The 21,780-nt window shown below is 39.7% G+C and overlaps 1 protein-coding gene across 1 annotated transcript in view; it reads right to left on the bottom strand.

The window, feature by feature from the left end:
* Window positions 1-21,780, bottom strand: part of ESR1 (estrogen receptor 1) — a 222,016-nt gene that overhangs the window by 47,077 nt on the left and 153,159 nt on the right. The window contains exon 5 of the mRNA XM_008158585.3: window positions 15,302-15,440. Coding sequence (XP_008156807.2) covers window positions 15,302-15,440 — 139 coding nt within the window. The remainder of the gene's footprint in view (window positions 1-15,301; window positions 15,441-21,780) is intronic.

Here is a 21,780-nt window from a genome sequence, read left to right as displayed (position 1 = left end):
GGCACTACAACATATTGTTCTGGAAACAACTAATAAACAAAATTTGAACCCATTTCTTGGCTTTTAGAAAAACATTTTTATCCTTTCTTTCCGTACCCAGTGATTTCCCAAGGACTTGATGCTGCACTCTGACCCCCAGGCCTCAATGATGGTTCAAACTGATTGTGAACCAAGGTAAGCAGGGTTCTTCCCAACGACCTGGAGGGCTACAGCCTGCAGAAAGCTAATGAAGCTCTTGAAGCAGCATGTTCCTCTTCCACCCACACTTTATTGAAATGCTTTTGAGTCTTATTGTGTTGTAATTACATACTACAAAAAACTCAACCAACATCTATTTCAAGGATTGGGCCCATGACTCTTACTAAAACATTTCAGTTCCATTTTCCTGAACATACAAACTCTAAATGCATCTGTGAGAGCCCTCCACAAGTATTTCCATTTCGCATTTCAGAAAACGCAAAGTGATGTAGGTTCCTGACTTAGCTGATGATGGATGCGAAGGGAAAGCCATTGTGAGCTAAGTTGTTCTCTCTCTCCTTACTGTGTTTTCAGTATAATATTTGGCTCATACAAAAGAATTTTGATAAAATATATGTTCTTTATAAAGCATAATAAATAACCACTTCTCCAGCAACTTGCCTTCTTTTTATTTTCTTTATAAATATTTTTAATTTTAGAGAGAAAAAAGTTAGGTTTTTGTGTTTCTTTAAGACGTAATTCCTGACCCTGAGATACATTTTCCTATAAAAGTTGTAGCTTTGCCTCTCAAGTAAGTCTGTAATTCACCTGGAATTAATTTTTTTCCCATGCTAGGAAGTAGGATCAGACTTTTTTTCTATATAGATAACCAGTTGTTTCAGGACCAGTCATGCAATGGTTCTTCCTTCCCCTCGAAATCTCAGTGCTCTCTCTACCATAAGTCAGTTCCTAAAAGTCAGTTCCTGATCTCTCTTTTCTCTGTCATTAGTCAATTTGCTTATTTCTAGGCCAATAAGACAACGTTGTCTTATTTATAATAGCTTTATGCCCATATAACTTCATTATTATAGTTTCTTTACCCAATCTTCCTACCTTAATTTTAGTTTTGAGAAGCATTTGGCTATACTTGAATTTTTACCTCTACCATATCTCTATATATATAAAAGCCTAAGTGGCCATCACAACCAAAACAACCAAACGGACAACCCAACAGGCTGCGTGGGGCGACCAGGCCAGCAGGGGGGGTTAGTGAGGGCTGACCAAACGACTGAACAGAGTCTGGCAGGGGGGACAGTGAGGGTTGACCAGGCCAGCAGGGGGGGCAGTGAGGGACGACCAGACTGGCGGGGGGGGGGGCAGTAAGGGGCAACCAGGCCAGCGGGGGGGCCAGGGGGAGTTAGGGGCAACCAGGCCAGCAGGGGGGGGCAGTTGAGGGTGATCAGGCTGGCAGGGGGGGCAGTTGGGGGTGACCAGGTCATCAGGGGGGCAGTTAGGGGTGATCAGGCAGGCAGGCAGGTAAGCAGTTAGGAGCCAGTGGCCCAGATTGTGAGAGGGTGCAGGCTAGGCTGAGGGGGAACCCCCCCCCCATGCGTGAATTTCGTGCACTGGGCCTCTAGTAAATTTTATAATGAACTCAAGATTTTGATTAGAAATGCACTGAATTTACAGATAAATTTGTGGAGAACTGATATATTTTGAATAATGAATCTTCCTAGCCATAAACATGGCCTAGCTTTCTTTTTAATGTTTTATGTTCTTAATGTCTTTTGATAAAGGTTTCTAGTTGTCCCTATAGAGCTCCTGCAGTTTCTTTATTAAATTTATTCCAAAATACATTATAATTTTTGTTACTACTGTAAAACGTATGTATAATTATAAAGGTATATATAATTACATATGTATTTATTTATGTTCTATATTTGTTGCTAGTGTAAAGACATATTTGGCTTTTGTATATTGATTAATTAGAACTTGTAAACATTCAGTGAGATTGAATATCAGAAAGATAATAAGGGAAGTTCTTACCTAAAAATGTTTTTAAATATTTTTTTATATTTCAATTATGGTTGACATACAATACTTCATGTTTCAGGTGCACATCGTAGCAATGAGACATCTATAGAACTTACAAAGTCATCACCTATAAGTCTAGTACCCATCCCATCTGACACTACAGATTGTTATTACAATATTATTGACTATATTCCCTATGCTGAACATTATATCCCCATGACTTTTTATGACAATTTGCACCTCTTAATCCCTTCCCATTTGTCATACATCCCCCAAACTCCCCTTCCATCTGGCAACCATTGAAATGGTCTCTGTAGCTATGAATTTGTTTCTGTTCTGCTTCATTTATTTATTTGATTTTTAGGTTTCTCATATAAGTGAAATCATATATATCTGTCTTACTCTGTCTGACCTGCTTCACTCAGCCTAACACTCCCTATGTCCACCCATGCTGCCACAGATGGCAAGATTCCATTCCTTTCCATGGCTGAGCAATATTCCATTGTGTATATGTCCCACCTCTTATCTAGCCATTTGTTTATCGATGGACACATAGGTTGCTTTCATTTCTTGGCTACTGCAAATAATGCTGCATAAACATAGGGATGCATATGTCCATTCCAATGAGTGTTTTGGGTTTCTTTGGATAATACCCAGAAGTGGATTTGCTGGGTCCTTCTTTGTTTCCTGTTATACCTTGCTTTAAGGTCTATTGTGTCTAATACAAGTACGGCTACCTCCATTTCCATGAAATATCGCTTCCCATCCAGTTACTTGTCGTCTGTGTGTCTTTTGATCTGAAGTGGCTCTCTTGCAGGCAGCATATCTATGGGTCTTGTTTTCTTATCTATTCAGCCACCCTATGTCTTTTGATTGGAGCATTTAATCTATTTACATTTAAAGTAATTATTGATAGGTATGTAGTTATTGCCATTTTACCTTTCATGTTTTTTATATTTTTTCTTCTCTTAAGTCCCTTTCACATTTCTTATAATACTGTTTTGTTTGTTTTGTTGCTGGTGAACTCCTTTAGCTCTTACTTGTCTGGGATCTAAAAGTATTTTTAACTGGTTATATCAATCTGTCTAAATTGCTATGGTAAAAAACAAAACAAAAAATCCTGGAATTTTTTATTTTATTGAACACAGCTGCCAAAGAATGAAAGTTAATCTGATAGGCTTTCTATGTGCATGTCTAACAAAATATAAAAACTGCTTCTTCTGAGTGAACATTTATCACATATATAGTTAGCAATCGTCTATAGCTCAAAAAATCAAAATGCATTTTAGTGAAGAGAAAGGGTCTTTTACAAGTTCCATCCAATGGTTTAGTCCTTCCAGTGAGGAAGGCGGTATGTTTATTTGTGGCCATTCTTAGTTTTATTCTTTTCCTAGTCGTTAGTAAAAACTTGGTGTGGCTGAGATCTGTGATTTATTTGGGTCTGCTCTGACAATTCAGCTCTTCGAGGTACTGCTCTCTACAAAGCAGATGGGAGCTATAGCCTAATATTTCCAAATGAATTATAAAGCTTTGGAAGATTTGAACATTTCAGAAAAAGAATTTTCAGAAATGACATGGTCAGGCAACAGAAAAGAATAAAATAGAAACTGAGACTTTTAGAAATAAATTTGAAAATTAAGGAAAAACATTCAGAAACATGGACTGAAATAGACAGGCTCTAACACCAAATACTAGTAGACTCAATGGACGACCTGGTGAGAGGGATAAAGGATGGAAGAAAAAAGTATAAAGGAAAAGAACAAAAGGATTTCAGAAAAAGTCATAAATACAGAGTACAGGTAAAAGGTGTCCTTTGTACATGTAAGTGGGCACCTAAAGAATAAAATCACAGAAATGTGGACAAATAATTATTTAAAACTATAAATCAAGGTATTTCAATCTATGCATTCAAAAGATATACCATGTACCTGAAAAAACTGACCTAAAATGGTCAACACAGAGACATAGCTTAATAACATCACTGAAATTTAAGTCTAAGAAGAAAATAAATTGTAGGCACTCATACAAAAATCACTAGTAAGAGAAAGAAAACCAGACTGCCATCCAAGTTCTTGACAGCAACATTTCATGCTAAAAAAAAAAGTGGAGCAATCATTTAAAAATACTTGAGAAAAAATGTGAGCCAATGATTTTGTATACAGGCAAACTTTCCACATAAGGACACAGGCACATTTAAAAACATTTAGGCTAAAAAAATAAAGTGTCCTCATGAACCTCTTCTGCTAAAAGAAGCTCCAGCTGAGAGAGAGAGAGAGAGAGAGAGAGAGAGAGAGAGAGAGAGAGAGAGAGAGAGAGAGAGAGAGAGGAAGATCAGCATATGGCTGAGCAGGCAGACATTAAACATATTTAATGATAGAGTTAACACTAAAAATGGAACTAGGGGTGACAAACTTTCTTATGAATTTTGATGCAAAAAATAAAGATAATCTTCATTCTCAATAAAAAAAAATCAAAAACCTAGTAATACAGACATCCATAGAAATCTTGGTAACATGAGTATATAGAAACAATGGTGCCCACTATTTGTGACTTTTTAAATAATGTATGAGAGGTATTATTCAATACAATTAGGTTAAAAAATACATTTAGATGCTTAGGAATAGAAAGGAAGAAGTAAAACAACCTCTATTTGCAAATTATATGACTGTGTATTAAGGAACACCAAAATTAATGAGAAAACTAAGTAATAAGGATCTAGTAAAGTAGTTGTCTATAAAAATGACATGCAAACATCAATTATTACATATAAGATATATATTTATACTATATATATAATATGTATGCATAATCTTAAAAATACATGCAATATATACTATTTAAGGATACTTGGAAAAACTTCTAAAAGACAAAGAAAGATTTGAACAAATGAAAAGGCACACCCTGTTCTTGGATACAAAGATTCAACATAATAAAATCATTAATAGTCCCTAAGTCAATACATATTTAACAAAATTACCAACAATTTTTTTTTTCTTCTGGAGTTAATACTAAGGATCACAAGGCAAAAGAAAAAAAGAACCTATTTAACCCTAAAAAATAAAAAAGCAACCCGGCCCATGTGGCTCAGTAGTTGAGTGTCAACCATGAACCAGGAAGTCCTGGTTCAATTCCCAGTGAGGGCACATGCCCAGTTGTCTGGCTCAATCCCTAGTAGGATGATTCTCTCTCATCATTGATGTTTCTATCTCTCTCTTCCCCTCTCCCCTCCTTTCTGAAATCAATAAAAATATATTTTTTAAAAATAAATAAAGCTATGTTATATTGATTTGGTAGATAAATCTTAGCAGATAATTGAAATTTCATAAAAAGATTTAAGGTTATAAAGAAATTTAGTATATGATTAAGGATACATCTTAAGTCATTTGAGAAAATATTGATTTTTTATAAATGGTTTTGGAAAACAGAAAAGCCACCTAGGAAAATATAAAAGTCAATCTTTATTGTACACTGTATATCCGGATAAATTTCAAATATACCCAAAATATAAGAATAAAAAGTAGTAGAAGCAAGCAGAAGTGACTATTAATTATAACTTGAGGGCAAAACAACCTTCTAATAAAAGGTTAATATATTTCTGCTATAAAACTTAATTTACAAAAGCTTTCTACAAGGCAAAAATACCTCCATAAACAGTTTAATGCAAATGAGAAATTGAGAAAAGATATCGGCAATTTATATTGAAAAAAGTGAGTCTACACAGAGCCCCTAAAAATCAAAGGGGAGAGAGATTTCAAAATTTGACAATATGTTTTGTTGTTGTTTATAAGACAAGACTGAAAAAAACCCACATGCCCATCAATAAGGAATTCTCCCCAATGGAATATAAAATAATCATGAAAAGGAATAAGGGATATCTTTATACACATGCATGTAATAACCTTCAAAACAATATGTAGAATATTATATATAATATATTACTTTTGTATATGGGGTGGGGGAATATGACTACATACAAATATTCACACATACTTATCTACCATATATAGCCAATCTTCATTCAAATTTGACAATATAAGGGGCATCCAGTGGAGAGGATAGTAATGAAAGTTAGACTCCTTGAATATGACTGGTTATAAAGTTTTGACTTTGGAAACAAACGTTTTACACATTGAAAAAATTTAAATGAAAAGTATAACAATGGAAAGCAAGTTAGAAAGAATGATTCTTATTCTATATCAAGTTGGTGACATAACCACAGAAAGAAGGGTTATTTCAAGTGTCTGAAGAACACAATATTTTGATTTTCCATTCTCAGTGGAATAGAATTGAAAGACAAATAGAGCTACTTAAGTTTTCAACTATATTCAATGGTCTACTTTTTATTGTTTAAATGTTTTTACACAATGTAAGATAATCTAATGAGTAATTATATTGTTAAAAACCAAGGTTTGAACTGGAAATGTCAGCATGAAATAATATATGCCTTTTTGTGTTTGTTTGTTTATTTGTTTTGAATATATTTTTATTGACATCAGAGAGGAAAGGAGAAGGAGAGAGAGATACTGAGAATCATTGATTGGCTGCCTCCTGCACACCCCCTACTGGGGATCAAGACCGCAACCCAGGCATGTGCCCTTGACCAGAATCAAAGTCGGGACCCTTCAGTCTGCAGGCCAACGCTCTATCCCCTGAGCCAAACCGGCTAGGGCTACCTTTTTGTTTTAAAGGTGTTTATATCCTAATTTACCCCATCAAAAAAGCCAAGAAACTATGGCAACTCTACAATAGTGAACACACCAAGTGCCAAGACTGAGTTCTAAATACCAATTTCTCTGACAGGAATGTGTGCCCCTTGTACAATGGTTAGTTCCAGCTCTGGGGCAGGACATTTACAGTCTGAGGGTGGGAGATGTCCCTGTGCTCTTCAGCAAGGAGGCATCAAACGCTACTGGCTTACATCCAAATGACAGGGGAGTCGGCATGAAGGCACTCTCATTAGTCAAAGATGGAACAACACAAGCATCTAAAAAGGAGAGCAAATCATTGATTGGTGCACACTGAATCGACAAAGATCCACAGCTCATAGAGCCACTACACATATTCCCCCTGGATAGCACGGATGGACGAGGGCTGCCCTTCCCCTTGATGCTGCTGCTCTCAGAGACCAGAACTCCACTGCTTTTTTGCTGCCGAACATCTCAGAAAGCTACTTCATATTTCCTTTCTCAGGTGTTCCCTGCCTATTTTCTTTCTCATACATGATGCTTTCATTTAACACATTTACACTCTCCCCCCCCCCCGCCCCCACCTATTACTAAAAATGTTCTCTTTAGGGACAACAATAATCCCCTTATTAACAAATCCATTCCTTCCTACTCCTGCCCCCTCTCCACAGTATTCGGCATAATTCACTAATTTTTTTCTTTTGAAAGTTAACCCTTCCTTGGAATCAGATATTTTGTGCTTCTATGTCTCAAACAAACTCTGCCTAAACCCCAGGCTGGGATTCATTTCTACTTATAACTCCTACAGGTCAACCATCTAAGGGGTCTTTTCTCAACCCATCAGGTGCCTCTTTCTCCACTGCCTATTTATCACATTTATTTCACACTTTTAAACTACGGAGATGATTCAAATCTTTTCTTTCCAGATTTTATCTACATCTCTTTTCTGAGCTCCAGCTTTCTGCTGGACATAGTGTTCAATATATTCTCCCTGTACCGTAAGCCCATCTTATATAAGGAAAAACTCATCAGATTTCCCCAACACCTGGTCTTTCTCCTGTCTTCCCAATTCCTATCTGTATCTTTGCAATCCTTTCAAAACCACAGATCTTGAAACCTGAAGTCCACCCCGCATCCACACTGACTGAAGTGCTCCTTCAGGCTCGGCTCTCCTCAGAGGCGCAGGTGGAGCCAGGTGCAGTCTCCCTGCACGTGGCATTAAGTCTGTTCTGATCAAATTTGGAGACACAAGAGAAGCCCTTTCCTTCTCAGGGGTATGCAGCAATCTCTTCTCATCATAACAGGTTTGGTCCTATAAAGTCACGATGGGTCTTAGAATCTGTGTCAATGGTGGATAGTAAATGTTTACAGGAATTAAAAAAAACAACAACAATCCTGTTTTGGCATAAAACCAAAAATAAACTGAAAGTGTGCTTTTTACATCTCCTTTCAGTTTGATAAAATAAAAACACAAGTAAAAATATAAAGCAGACTATATTAGTGACTTCAAAATGCCTATAGAATTATCAGAATTCCAATGGCATTTTTCACAGACGTAGAAGAAATAACACTGAAATTTATATTGAACCACAAAACACACTGAATGGCCAAAGCATGCTTAGAAAGAAGAGCAAAGCTGGAGGCACCATGCTTAGGGAGACATTACACTCAAAACCAATAGCTTTGATTACTATTACAAAGCTATAATACACAAAATAGTGTAGTATTAGCATAAAAATGGACACACAGGTCAATGAAACAGAATAGAGAGCGCAAAAATAAACCCTCCTCTGGTCAATTAATTTACTCCAAAGGAGCCAAGAATATACAATGGAGAAAGAATAACCTCTTTAATAAATGGTGTTTGGACAACTGGACAGCCATATGCAAAAAAGAAAGAAAGAAAAGAAAAGAAAAAGAAACCTAGACCACTATCTAATACAATTCACGAAACTTACTCAAAATTGATTAAAGACTAGACCAGTGGTCGGCAAACTCATTAGTCAACAGAGTCAAATATCAACAGTACAACGATTGAAATTTCTTTTGAGAGCCAAATTTTTTAAACTTAAACTTCTTCTAACGCCACTTCTTCAAAATAGACTCGCCCAGGCCGTGGTATTTTGTGGAAGAGCCACACTCAAGGGGCCAAAGAGCCGCATGTGGCTCGCGAGCCGTGGTTTGCCGACCACTGGACTAGACCATAAGGCTCCTAGAAGCAAACATAGGCAATGAGCTCCTTGACATTGACCTTGGCAATTATGTTTTGAGCTTGACATCAGAAGCAAAGGCCACACAAGCAGAAATAAACAAGTGGATCTACATGAAACTAGAAAGCATCTGCACAACAAAGAATACCATCAACAAAATGAAAAGGCATTTTCACCTATTTCGTCCACCCCCTGTCTCTTTCAAGCACCCATCTGTTCTCTGTGTTTATGAGTTCATTTTGTTTTGTTTTGTTTTCAGATTCCACATACTGTATAAGTGAGGTCCTAATGGTATTTGCCTTTCTCTGTCTGACTTATTTCACTAGCATTGTTGTATCGCAAATCAGCGAGCTGGACAAGACGCCTTAATGAGTCAATTAATAGGAGTCGTTTATTGCGCAGGGCCCAGAGGGAGGTGTCTCTTCCAAATCTCTGAGCAACACATACAGGAAGTCTCCTGTATTATACTTTTCGAGCTGCTTTGTTTGCAGAATTTACAAAGAGCTCTGTGTGAAAGAGACTGTCTAAAAATGAGAGTTTACAGAACAAGGGACTATGTAACAATAGCAGAGGATTTCAAACAGTAGTTTTTATACAAGATGGAGGTTATTATGCTTCAGCATAATGCCCTCAAGGTTCATCCATGTTGTTGCAAATGGCTGGATTTCCTTTATACTGATGTTATACACCTGAAACTAATATGATGTTGTATATCAATTATATCTCATTTTATTTTATTATTATTATTTTTTTTTAGATTTTGTTAATCCTCATCCAAGGATATTTTTTCCATTGATTTTTAGAGATTGTGAAAGGAAGGGAGGAAAAAGGGAGGGAGAGAGATACATCCATTGGTTGCCTCCCACATGTGCCCTGACAGGCCGGGGTTGGGGATCGAACCTGCAACCCAGGTACATGCCCTTGACCAGTAATCAAACCCAAAACCCTTTGGTCTATGGGCCAATGCTCTAACCACTGAGAACACTGGCCAGGGCTATATCTCAATTTAAAAAAGTAAGTGATAGAGGAAGATAAACCAGACATGAATGGATATAGGTATGGTGCAGGCTTGCTTTTGTTTGCATTCATTTGTATACTAAGGTTTGCATCCATTTGTATACTTTACCACTAGACAGTAAATTCCCTGAGGACAGGTCTGTCTCTTACACATCTCTTTTTCCATATCCTTCAGTATCACGCAGGATCCTAGAGACTATCGTATTCAATACTATTGAGTTGACTTAAACTGAACCCTAACTAGCACAGACTTGAAGGTGGCCATCTCCCTTTATCATTGGATTTTGATGGCCCTCAATAAAACAAAGGAGGATATTTATAATGCCAATGTGGACAAATAGCTCTGATTAAAGCAGATACAAGGGGGTGGGTTATTTGATTATCCCTGTGTAGCATGTGTGACTGGAAAAAAAATTAAGATATTTTAGAATTAAACTGTCAAAATATTATTTTGATTATATTTTAAATTAATCTGTTGGCTCATTGTGAATAACATAGGGCAAACACAAAAATAATGTGGTGTATAAAAATGTAAGAAAGTCAAATTAACCTCCTACATAGGATTAATTCTTTGGTTGGAATTATGCCTTTTCCTCGATTTTGTATTGAGTGGATCCTTACTGTTTACAGGCTTATTCCTCTTGAGGAGTTAAAGACTTGTGGCTTAACAAGCTTTACAAAATAATGCTACCTAATCGCATTTGTTTTTAGGGAGAAACCTTGGTTTGAATGTTTTGTTTTGTTTTAGTTTTTCCAGTAAAAAGGCGCTTTCATGATTGATGGTCTTTTTGTTAAAATTGATTTCTGCTGATATTCCAATGTGTGTGTGTGTGTGTGTGTGTGTGTGTGTGTGTGTGTGTGTGTGTTTAATAGCTTAATATAATTCACATAGCACATAATTCACCCATTTAAAGTATACAATATAATTGGTTTTCAGTCCAATAGATATTTTGATTCTTTTTCAATCAGAAGAAGCAGTAATGACAGTTTGGCTAATTTCTTACTTCTCTTGGCCTCAATTTTTCCTACAGTTTATAATTTCGTATTCCAAAGATTTGTCAGAATGCTAAGAATCAATCAACTGGCATCTACCATTGAGTAATTAAGGTCTCAGAACTGTAAAGAACCAATGGAATATAAACTAATAACACTCTTTGCTATCTGTATTCTCATGCAATGGATGCAATATAGAAAGAATAGACGATAACCCAGCATTATAGAAGTTAAATAAATGTTGGCTTCCTTATTTTTCTTTTTCTATCCATTTCTATGAGGTAGAATGAAAAGAGGTTATGAACAAGGTTCTTGAGATATGAATGGGCAAACTGAAGCACTTCCGGAGAGTTATGGAGGGACTCCAGCAAAGCTACTGAAGTAACTAAAGTATCTTCTACCCAGGACTGAATGGGATAAACACTCACTCCCCCACCACCTGCTCCCTCCGCTACTGCAATGCTCCCTTCGGGGGTAGCACACAGTTTTCAAAATGGGGAAACCGGAAAAGGGAATATACAGGGCGGCCCTTCTCTTCCTGTCTGAGAAACCTGTGCATGGATCACAGTCTGAATTCATCAATTTACTTCGGCACTTTATTTTTTTACTCTTCCAAGTAAAGAAATCTGCAAAGAATTTCCATCAAGTTTTCCACAGGAAAAAAAAAAAAAGAGTCAATTAAAAAAGAAAAACCGCCAGGCCAAGGTGGTTCAGTGGTTGAGCATCGACCCATGAACCAAGAGGTCACTGGTCCAATTCGTGGTCAGGGCACATGCCGGGGTTGCAGGCTCTATCCCCTGTAGGTGATGTGCAAGAGGCAGCAGATCGATGTCTCTCTCTCATGGGTTTCTATCTCTCTATCCCTCTCCTCTCCCCTCCCCCACCCCATATATTTAAAAAAGAAAAACCAAGCCTGGCCGGTGTGGCTCAGTTGGTTGTGCATCATCCTGCAGTTGAGTGGTTGCTGGTTTGATTCCAGGTCAGGACACATGCCCAGGTTATGGGCTCGATCCCCAGTTGGGGGTGTGCAGGCAGAAGCCTAATCAATGCGCCACTCTTGCATCAATGTTTCTCTCTCTCTCCCTCTCCCTTCTTCTCTCTCTAAAAACAAACAAACAAAAAACAACAACAACAAAGAAAAGCCAATAAAAGCACTGCTGGAACTTGGTTTTTATTTGAAAATTCTTATTCACAATTTTTCCGAAATACTAACAATAAATAACAGAAAATGAAAATGCTCTTTCTTCTAGAAAGTGACTTTTTTTTAATGTAAAATGAATTTATCATCTGAAAACAGTCTGCTATGTAGTAGAAGAAGAAAAATAGTCCTTGCAGTGCAGCAACCTGTTTTTCTCTCCGGGGAAACTTGTTCCTCCTCCGCGCCTACAAAGAACTTCTGTTGTCCAATTCTATTCCCACAGGCAGAGCCTCCCGGTGCTCGAGTGATGACAAGAGCTAGATCAACAACCGTCTGGCCAGACGAGGTGCAGGGAATATTCTGCTTGTTGAATTAAGCCTGCTTTTCAAATGGGTAGGGTTTTTTTTATTTTTTTCCTCCTCTGAGAGTGAATGGGGTCCAGAGTGCTTTGCCTTTACTGAGAAATCCACAAATATTTCTCAGAATTCATTAGCCCTGATGGTGCCTGCAGAACAGAATTAGACAGTCCCCTGGAAACAGGATGGTCTTACCAGCCCGGCAATTTCCATTATTTCCCCTAACATCACATCTGCCTCCCAGCGATAGCAAACTTTGCTCCCGAAAAAAAACAGAGACCCCCCCAGGAGCAACTATTTTAAGTTGAGCATTTTTGCTTGTGTTTTCCGTCTACGCCTTTCCAGTGTGAGCACTCAAGCAGGACCAAATGCAGAGCTGCATTCGGAGCCGCCACAGAGGACAGATTTTGGTTTTCTGTGCCAAAACACACCAAAGAATTAGGTGCTAGGATGGAAAAATAAGTTTTCTCCATTTCCTGATTGCTTTCACAGGCCTTCTTATTATCTTGAACTTTCCTCTTGTAAAATACACACACTCACATTAAGAGAAATCACTGGGTTCTTTATTTATGCCTTTTAATAACCGTAAATTCTTGGTTTTCACAGGAAGAGATGACAACATGGAGTGTTTAGAACTCGCCGCTGCAGGACACAGGGGAGAACTGGAAATCATGGGTAGACGAAGCATGGCGCAGATAAAATCAGCTTTCAAGCATATGACTAACAGGAAAGTTATAAGCTACCTGAATCAAGATATCATGGGTTGTCATCAGAGAGTACATCAAGCAATAATTCTTCCTAAATGGACTCAAGCTAGAAAATATGGCTTCTGCGCACCAATGTGGAATAGCAACCCAGTAGGCTTTTATGTTCCTATAATCACTAACCCCACTTGCCAATACTAACATTTGAGTAATTACAAGGAAAGACTGGGGTAAATGCTATCCTTCTGACAGCCTTGGAAGGCACAAATACCTGGATTTGCAAAGGTTTGTGAAAACAGGAATTTTGAGAGAGAAAGAGAGAGAGAGAGAGAGAGAGAGAGAGAGAGAGAGAGAGAGAGAGAGAGAGAAGAAAGAAAGAAAGAAAGAAAGAAAGAAAGAAAGAAAGAAAGAAAGAAAGAAAGAAAGAAAGAAAGAAAGATTTGTTGTTCCACTTATTTATGCACCATTGGTTGATTCTTGTATGTGCCCTGACTGAGGATTGAACCTGGAACCTTGGCATATTGGATGACATACCAATCAACTGAGCTACCCTGCCAGGGCCGAACAGGACATCATAATAATTAATCATGGATAAAGCATAAAACCCTCGTTGGCAACATCAGTAATCCATGGCTGACAAAACTATCTGACTTCTGGCTTTCTCTTTCCCCTACTTCTCTGCAGATGTCAACATATACAGTTCTCCGGTCCTTAAATCAATGTTGCTGTAAGTCTTCTCCACAGGGCTTGGCAGTGTCGGGAAGCCCAGAGAGGGACAGGGCATGGGGAGGCGGTGTGGCACTCTGAAGGGAAGGAATGCACAATGTCTCCAGACATGTGGTTGGGCCACCAGGCAGTCTTGGACTGCTGAGCAGAGGGGGGAGAAGTTAGCAGGAAACAAGGAGAAGATGGTCCTTTCCCATTCCAATGGCCATGTGCCCCACAAAGTCAAGGTCCACCTGGAAACAAAAGGCTGCAGCAGCAAACCAAAGGAGGCATGGCTGGACAGGAAAAGATGTGGAGGTCATGTGCATGGGACAGGATGCAATATGAGCAAGCCAGCGCCAGGCAGAGCTCGGATTCCAACCCTGCTCCACCATTCGTTGACTTGATGCTTTTTTTTTTTTTTAATATATTTTATTGATTTTTTACAGAGAGGAAGGGAGAAGGATAGAGAGTTAGAAACATCGATGAGAGAGAAACATCGATCAGCTGCCTCTTGCACACCCCCCACTGGCGATGTGCCCACAACCAAGGTACATGCCCTTGACCAGAATCGAACCTGGGACCCTTGAGTCCGCAGGCCGACGCTCTATCCACTGAGCCAAACCGGTTTCGGCTGACTTGATGCTTTTTGCAAGATGCAGAAACTTAGCTTCCGTTCTGGTAAATTGTGAATGACAGCTTCCTAGAAGTGCCATGATCATCAAATGAGCTCATGTATGTAAAGCATTTAGCACGGCAGCTGGTGCTGGGTAGGGACTCGGCCAGTGGGAGCTGCTGGTGAATAGTGTGTAATTCTATTACTCTGAGCAGTGGTTGAACAATGAAGAACAATGGGACTCACAACCCAAGTCAACCCAAATGGGACATAAATACGGCAGCACATTTGAAAAGCGAATTCATTTTCTAAAATAAACAAGTAACTTTTATGAATTGGCAGAACTGGAAGAGGCCTTCAGAACTCTGGTCAGACTTCCTCATTTACTGATGGGAAAATTGGAGAAGGAAATGGAAAGGCTATTGTGGTTTGGATGTCCATGGGCCAAAAATGTATTTTAATTAAAGGAAGGTTAGTCATCCTTTCTTTTATATAACAAACAAGGTGAAGGTGGAGTTAGAAAATTATGGTTCATAGTTTTATCAGTACACACATTATACATACACATACATATATACATATACATATGAACGGGTTCTAGGTATATTTGCCATGAAAATACTGGACACTGTATAAATATATAAGTGCAAATACACATATAGTTTAGAAATAACAGAGCTAATCTAGGAAGACGCCTAGCAGAAAGTTATTCATAGACCTCTGTGACCTTGATTGGCCTCCATCACCCAGATTTGCCCATTTGCAGAGTAAACGTACCTGATCAAATTCTTGGAAGCTTCCCGGAGGACTGAGTGAAAGCGCTTCAGGAATAACCTGGGGATTACACAGGATGTGCTTCCCCCAAGCTACAGCCAGGTCACTCACCTGTCCAACAGCAAGTTAGGAGCAAACAGGAGCTTCCCTGGGTGCTCCATGGAGCGCCAGACGAGTCCAATCATCAGGATCTCTAGCCATGCACATTCCAAAAGGTGGACCTGATCATGGAGGGTCAAATCCACAAAGCCTGAAACAAGACAAGGAAAACCCTGCTGACTTAACATAAAAAGTAGTCGTTGCTGGTAAGAGGAATGCAACCAAGGAGGGGTCTGAACGAATAGGGACTGTTCTCTATGAGCCCTTACTATGGATTAGAAGCAATGCTAAACACTTCTTGTGCACAATTTCTTTTAATCTCTTATTAATACAACAACTCTAAGAGGTAGGAACTGATGGGAGATACCATTGTACAGATGAGGAAACAGATGTTCGGAGAGCTTATATGGTGTTAAGGTCAGAGATGGAATATAATCTCCAGAAACTATGCCCTGGAGCACAACTGACACTACCTGTTATGAGCTGCAATTAATTATAGACTTTGGATCAAGTGACCAAGTAAATCCAACCACACAAATTAAGATATGACAGAATCACAGAGGCATTCAATTAACAAGATGTCCATAAAGCTGGCTGCTTTCCAAATCAGTTTCCTGTTCTTTTCCCCTGAGGCATCCCATAGATTCTATTTCCTTCTTTGGTCTCTCTGCCCTCAACCCTCTGCTCTCTCTTGTCCATGAGACTGGCTCTAGCAATGCCATTTTTCTGTGAGCTTTTCTTCATTTTACTTCCCCAATATTATACTTTTTTTTTCCTTTTAAATTTTATTTTATTGTTGAGAGTATTACAGATGTCCCTTATTTTCCTCCTATGTCCCCCACCCATGTCTCACGCACCCTCAGTCTTCACCTGTCTATTGTGTGTGTCCATGGCTTATGTATATAGGCTTATTTGATTAATCTCTACCCACCCTCCTTCCCATCTTCCCTCTGAGATCTGTCAGTCTGTTTTATGCTTCTATCCATGTCTGTGATCCTATCTTGTTTGTCAATTTATTTTCTTCTTTAGATTCCACGTATAAGTGAGATATTTGTCTTTCTCTAACTGGCTTATTTTGCTTAGCATGATATTCTCCAGGTCCATCCATGCTGTCTCAAAGGGTAAGAGATATTTCTTTTTTACAGCTACGTAATGTTTCATTATATAAATGTACTACAGCTTTTTTTATCCACTCATCTACTGATGGGCACTTGGGCTGTTTCCAGATCTTAGCTATTATATATTGCACTGCTATGAACATAGAGGTGCATGTATTCTTTCTGATTGGTGTTTCAGGATTCTTAGGATATATTTCTAGAAGTGAGACCACTGGATCAAATGGGAGTTCCATAGTTAATGTTTTGAGGAAACTCCATACTGTTTTCCACAGTGGCTGCACCAGTCTGCATTCCCACCAGCAGTGTGCAAGGCTCCCTTTTCTCCACATCCTTACCACCGTTTTTCATTTGTTGATTTGTTCATACTACCCAAAGCAATCTGTAGATTCAACACTAGTCCTATTAAAATTCCAACAGAACTAGAAAAATATTCCAAAATTGTATATGGAACCTAAAAAGACTTCAAAGAGCCACAGCAATCTTGAGAAAGAGGAACAAAGTTGGAGGGATCATAGTGATACCAAACTATACTCCAAAGCCATTGCATTCAAAACAGCCTGATATTGGCACAAGAACAGGCATGAAGTTCAATGGAACAGAACAGAGATCCCAGAAATCAACCCACACCATTATGGTCATTTAATATTTGACAAAGGAGGCAAGAGCATGCAATGGAGTAAAGACAGTCTCTTTAATAAATGGTGTAGGGAAAATTGGACAGATACATGCAAAAAAAAAAAAAAAAAAGAAGAAGCTAAACCACCAGCTTACACCACACACAAGAATAAACTCAAAATGGATAAAAGACTTAAATATAAACATGAAACCATAAAAATCCTACAAGAAAACATAGGCAGTAAAATCACAGACATCTCACATAGCAGAATTTTCACTGATACAAAGGGAAAAATAAACAAATGGGATTACATCAAACTCAAAAGCTTCTGCACAGCAAAAGAAACCATCTTCAAAATGCAAAGAGAACTCAAGGTATGGGAGAACATATTTGCTAATGATACAGCTGATAAAGTTTAATTTCCAAAATATACAAAGAACTCATACAACTCAACAAGAGGAAGACAAACAATCCAATTAAAAAAATGGGCAAAAGACCTAAATAGACATTTCTCCAAAGAGGACATACAGATGACACTTGACATGAAAAAATGCTTAAGGTCACTAATCATCAGAGAGATGCAAATTAAAACCACAATGAGGTATCACCTAATACTACACTTTTATTAGCTATCTATACTTGTTTCATTAGAAAGCCAAAATATAAGTTTGTTTTCCCTAAGCAAGCAAGTATTGATAGTTTGCCTACTGGATGTTTCTTTTGGGGGGAGGGGGAGTACTGGAGCTATCACAGGATCAGTATTAAACAATTAGCTCATCATCCTATCTAATAAAAGAGAACATGCAAATTGACCGTACCTCTGCTACACCCACAAGCCACGCCCACCAGCCATTCAGGAGCGAGTATGCAAATTAACCCAACCAAGATGGCTGCGGCCACAGAGCGAGCAGGAGGCTTGGGTTTCCCTGGCAATGGAGGAAGCCAAGCTTCCTGCAGACCCTGGCCGGCCCTGGACTCCACTAGAGGCTACAAAGTTTCAATTATAGAAGACAAATAAATCCCAGATACCAGGGCCTCTGCTTGGGTCACCAGGGGGTTGTGGCCAGCCTGCAAACCACCACAGGCCCCTCGCCAAGGCCTCCCCATGCCCCAAGGGAACCCCCACCCTGATCCGGGACACCCTTCAGGGCAAAACAGCCGGCCCCCACCAGTGCCCCAGGCCTGTATCCTATCTAATAAAAGAGTAATATGCAAATTGACTGTCACTCCAACACATAAGATGGCTACCCACATGTGGTCAAAGATGGCTGCCCCCATGTGGACACAAGATGGCCGCCACAAGATGGCCGCCACAAGATGGTCAGCAGGGGAGGGAAGTTGGGGGGGACCAGACCTTCAGGGTAGGGCAGTTAGGGGTGACCAGGCTAGCAGGGGAGGGCAGTTAGGGGCAATCAGGCTAGCAGGGGAGCAGTAAGGCATCAATCAGGCTGGCAGGGGAGTGGTTATGGAGTGATCAGGCTGGCAGGCAGAAGCAGTTAGGGGCAATCAGGAAGGCAGGCAGGCAAGCAGTTGGGAGCCAGCAGTCCTGGATTGTGAGAGGGATGTCCGACTGCCCGTTTAGGCCCGATCGATGTCCGACTGCCCGTTTAGGCCCGATCCTATCGGGATCGGGCCTAAATGGGCAGTAGGACATCCCTTGAGGGGTTCCAGATTGGAGAGGGTGCAGGCTGGGCTGAGGGACACACCCCCTCATGCACGAATTTCGTGCACTGGGCCTCTAGTTTATTATATACTTAATCATCATCTTTTATGTAATCCTTACTGCAAACTAGGTGATGTTCCACATAGACAAACATATTTAACATAAGCTAGAGAAAGACCGCAAAGTCTATGACCCCTCCAGCTCTTATGCCATAATCAAATTTCATCAATTCTATTTTTAAAGTAATGCAAAAGTTCTTCCTCTCCTTCCTATATCCCCACTGTTACCATGTTAATTCAATTCACAAGTCTTGCACTTTTTTATTCAACTTCTTTAACTCAGCAAAATTCTCTTGAGATTTATCTATGTCATTGCATATATTAATATTGATTCTTTCAATTGCTGAGTGGTATTTCATTGTATGGACATAGCCAATAAATAAATACAATTGTTTATCTTTTCATTGGACATTTGGGTTGTTTCCAGTTTGGGGTTACCTATACTAATAATAGGGTAATATGCTAATTAGACCAGATAGAGCAGACCTCCTTCCTGACAAAGCCACGGTGGCAGGGCTGAGGCAGAGGCAGTCAGGGGCGATCAGGCAGGCAGGCAAAGTGGTTAGGGGTGATCAGGCCAGCAGGGGAGAGTGGTTAGAGGTGATCAGGATGGCAGGGGAGAGTGGTTAGGGGCGATCAGGCAGGCAGGCAGGTGAGTGGTTAGGAGCCAGCGGTCCTAGATTGCGAGAGGTATGTCCAACTGTCAGTTTAGGCCCGATCCCACAACCAGCAGTCAGACATCCCCCAAGGGGTCCCAGATTGGAGAAGGTGCAGGCTGGGCTGAGGGATTCCCCCCCACCCCCGTGCATAAATTTCATGCACTGGGCCTCTAGTGTATATATATAAAAGGCTAATATGCAAAGTGTCCCCGCAGGAGTTCTATCAGGAGACTGGGAGTCAATGGCTCACTATGATGTGCGCTGACCACCAGGGAGTGGCACAAAATGAAGGAAGGCCCCAGCTAGCAGCCAGAAGGCCCAGATCGGCCCTGACTGCTGGCCAGGCCTAGGGATCCCCCTCCCTCACCCCCGTGCACAAATTTCATGCACCGGGCCTCTAGTTACAAATAAAGCTCCTAGGAGCAATCCTTGTACAACTTTTTGTATGGACATGCTGTCATGCCTTGAGTAAGTACAGGCTAGGGCAAAAGTAGGTTTACAGTTGTAAGTACGTGAAACGAGTTTATTCTTCTATTAGTATTTATTAATTATTGTATTAATTTCCATATGAACAACTGAAAACCTACTTTTGCCCCACCTTCAATTTAAGAGTATGATGGCTCAAGCATACAGTAGGTGTTTTTTAATGTTTTAAGAAACTGCCAAACTGTTTTCAAAAGTGACTGTTTCATTAGCATTTCCACCAGCTGTCCTCACCAATACTTGGTATGGTCAGTTTCTTCAATTTTAGATGTTCTGGTACATGCCCAGAAGTATCACACTGACACTGTGCATTTCCCTAATAACTAATGATGTTGAGTATCTGTTCATGTGCTTCCAACAGATTATTCTACATGACATTCACATTAATTAGGCATGTTCCTGCAAATCCTGCTAGACTTGTACCCATGGGAAGCATAAAATTCATGATTCTATCAAATCCTGCTTTTTTAAAGCCCAAATTATTGCAACTTCTGCTCCATCACGCAGCCATCCTAAGGCCCAAAACAGAGCCTTTACCATTGGAAACACTGGGTTTTGCTCACATAAAGCAGGACTGGTAACTGAAGAGAACGTGGGCAGCTTTGTTTACAAGAAAAACTAAAGAATCAAACAACAGCGATTGCCAGTCATAAAAATAGTCACTGGGATGTAAATGGCAGCCCGGGGAATAAAGTCAATAATACTGTAATAACTGTGTATGGTGTCAGATGGGACTAGATTTATCCGGGTGATCACTTTTAAGTTATAGAAATGTTAAATCACTATGTTGTACACTTGAAACTAATATAACATTGTACGCGACTGCAATTGAAAATTTTTTTATAAATGAAAGGATTAAAAGACAGTGATTGGGTTTCAGGCCTCCCAGGGAGAAAAGGAGCATGTATCCCAACAGCCTGCAGCTCTCTGCCTCCGGAGTATGTTGGATCGAAATGGACTAGCCTTGCTCTGGGAGAACACTGCTGGAGGCAGCAGGAGATGCTCCCATTTCTCAGTGCCCAACGTCTACTCCGGGGAGCAGTACTGATCAGGAAAGCTCTCAGGGAAGTTCCAGTTCTCTAAGATTTCACCCCAGTCTTCTGAATGAAGTCTCATAACGACAATGTCAAGTCATCCTGTAAATTAAACTCACTTTCAGAAATGTTAACATTCAAAAGTGAGATCTTGGATTAACCGGGGAACTTGTATGCATATATGCATAGCTCATGGACACAGACAATAGTGGGGTGAAGGCCTGGGAGGGGCGGGTGCAGGGTGGAGGGGGTCAATGGGGATAAAGGGAGGGACATCTGTAATACTTTCAACAATAAAGATAAATTTAAAATAATAAATAAAAACAACAGCAATAAAAAAAAGTGAGTTATTTTCTTTCATGAATTCACTATTTTATGTGGAAAAAAATGTAATCAGGTGATAATGTCACTCCTTATCAAACCCACCCTGTGTCATTCAATACATTCCCTCAACCTCAAGTAATCATATAGGATGAGATTTGGGGGTGTCTCTCGAGAGAACGGCAGCTGGCCATGGAGCCAATCGATTTTGGAAAACCCAAGAAGCACTTTCTGGTGGCAACCTTAATATTAAAGTGAATCATTCTTTTTAATTCCAACTTCAAAACGTCAGTACTGCTTAAGCCAAACAGTTTTAGTGGTCTTTTGGGAACCTCAGAAGCTCACCATAACCATACCACACACGTCTGGTGATTATGAAATCTGTCTGAAGTGTGTCTGTTAGTAATATGGTTTCAGTCTGATTCCGTCCTTCCGTTGAAATGATGTAGATCTCTCAAAAAGAAACAGTCTGATCATCTTTCCCATCTGTGCATAGTGCCTGCAGATAAGGGTTATTGTAGATCTTACAACTGTGTCC

The sequence above is a fragment of the Eptesicus fuscus genome, chromosome 10 (genome assembly GCF_027574615.1).
Source record: "Eptesicus fuscus isolate TK198812 chromosome 10, DD_ASM_mEF_20220401, whole genome shotgun sequence".
NCBI classification, from domain to species: domain Eukaryota; kingdom Metazoa; phylum Chordata; class Mammalia; order Chiroptera; family Vespertilionidae; genus Eptesicus; species Eptesicus fuscus.
This window is presented reverse-complemented; position numbering and strand designations above follow the sequence as displayed.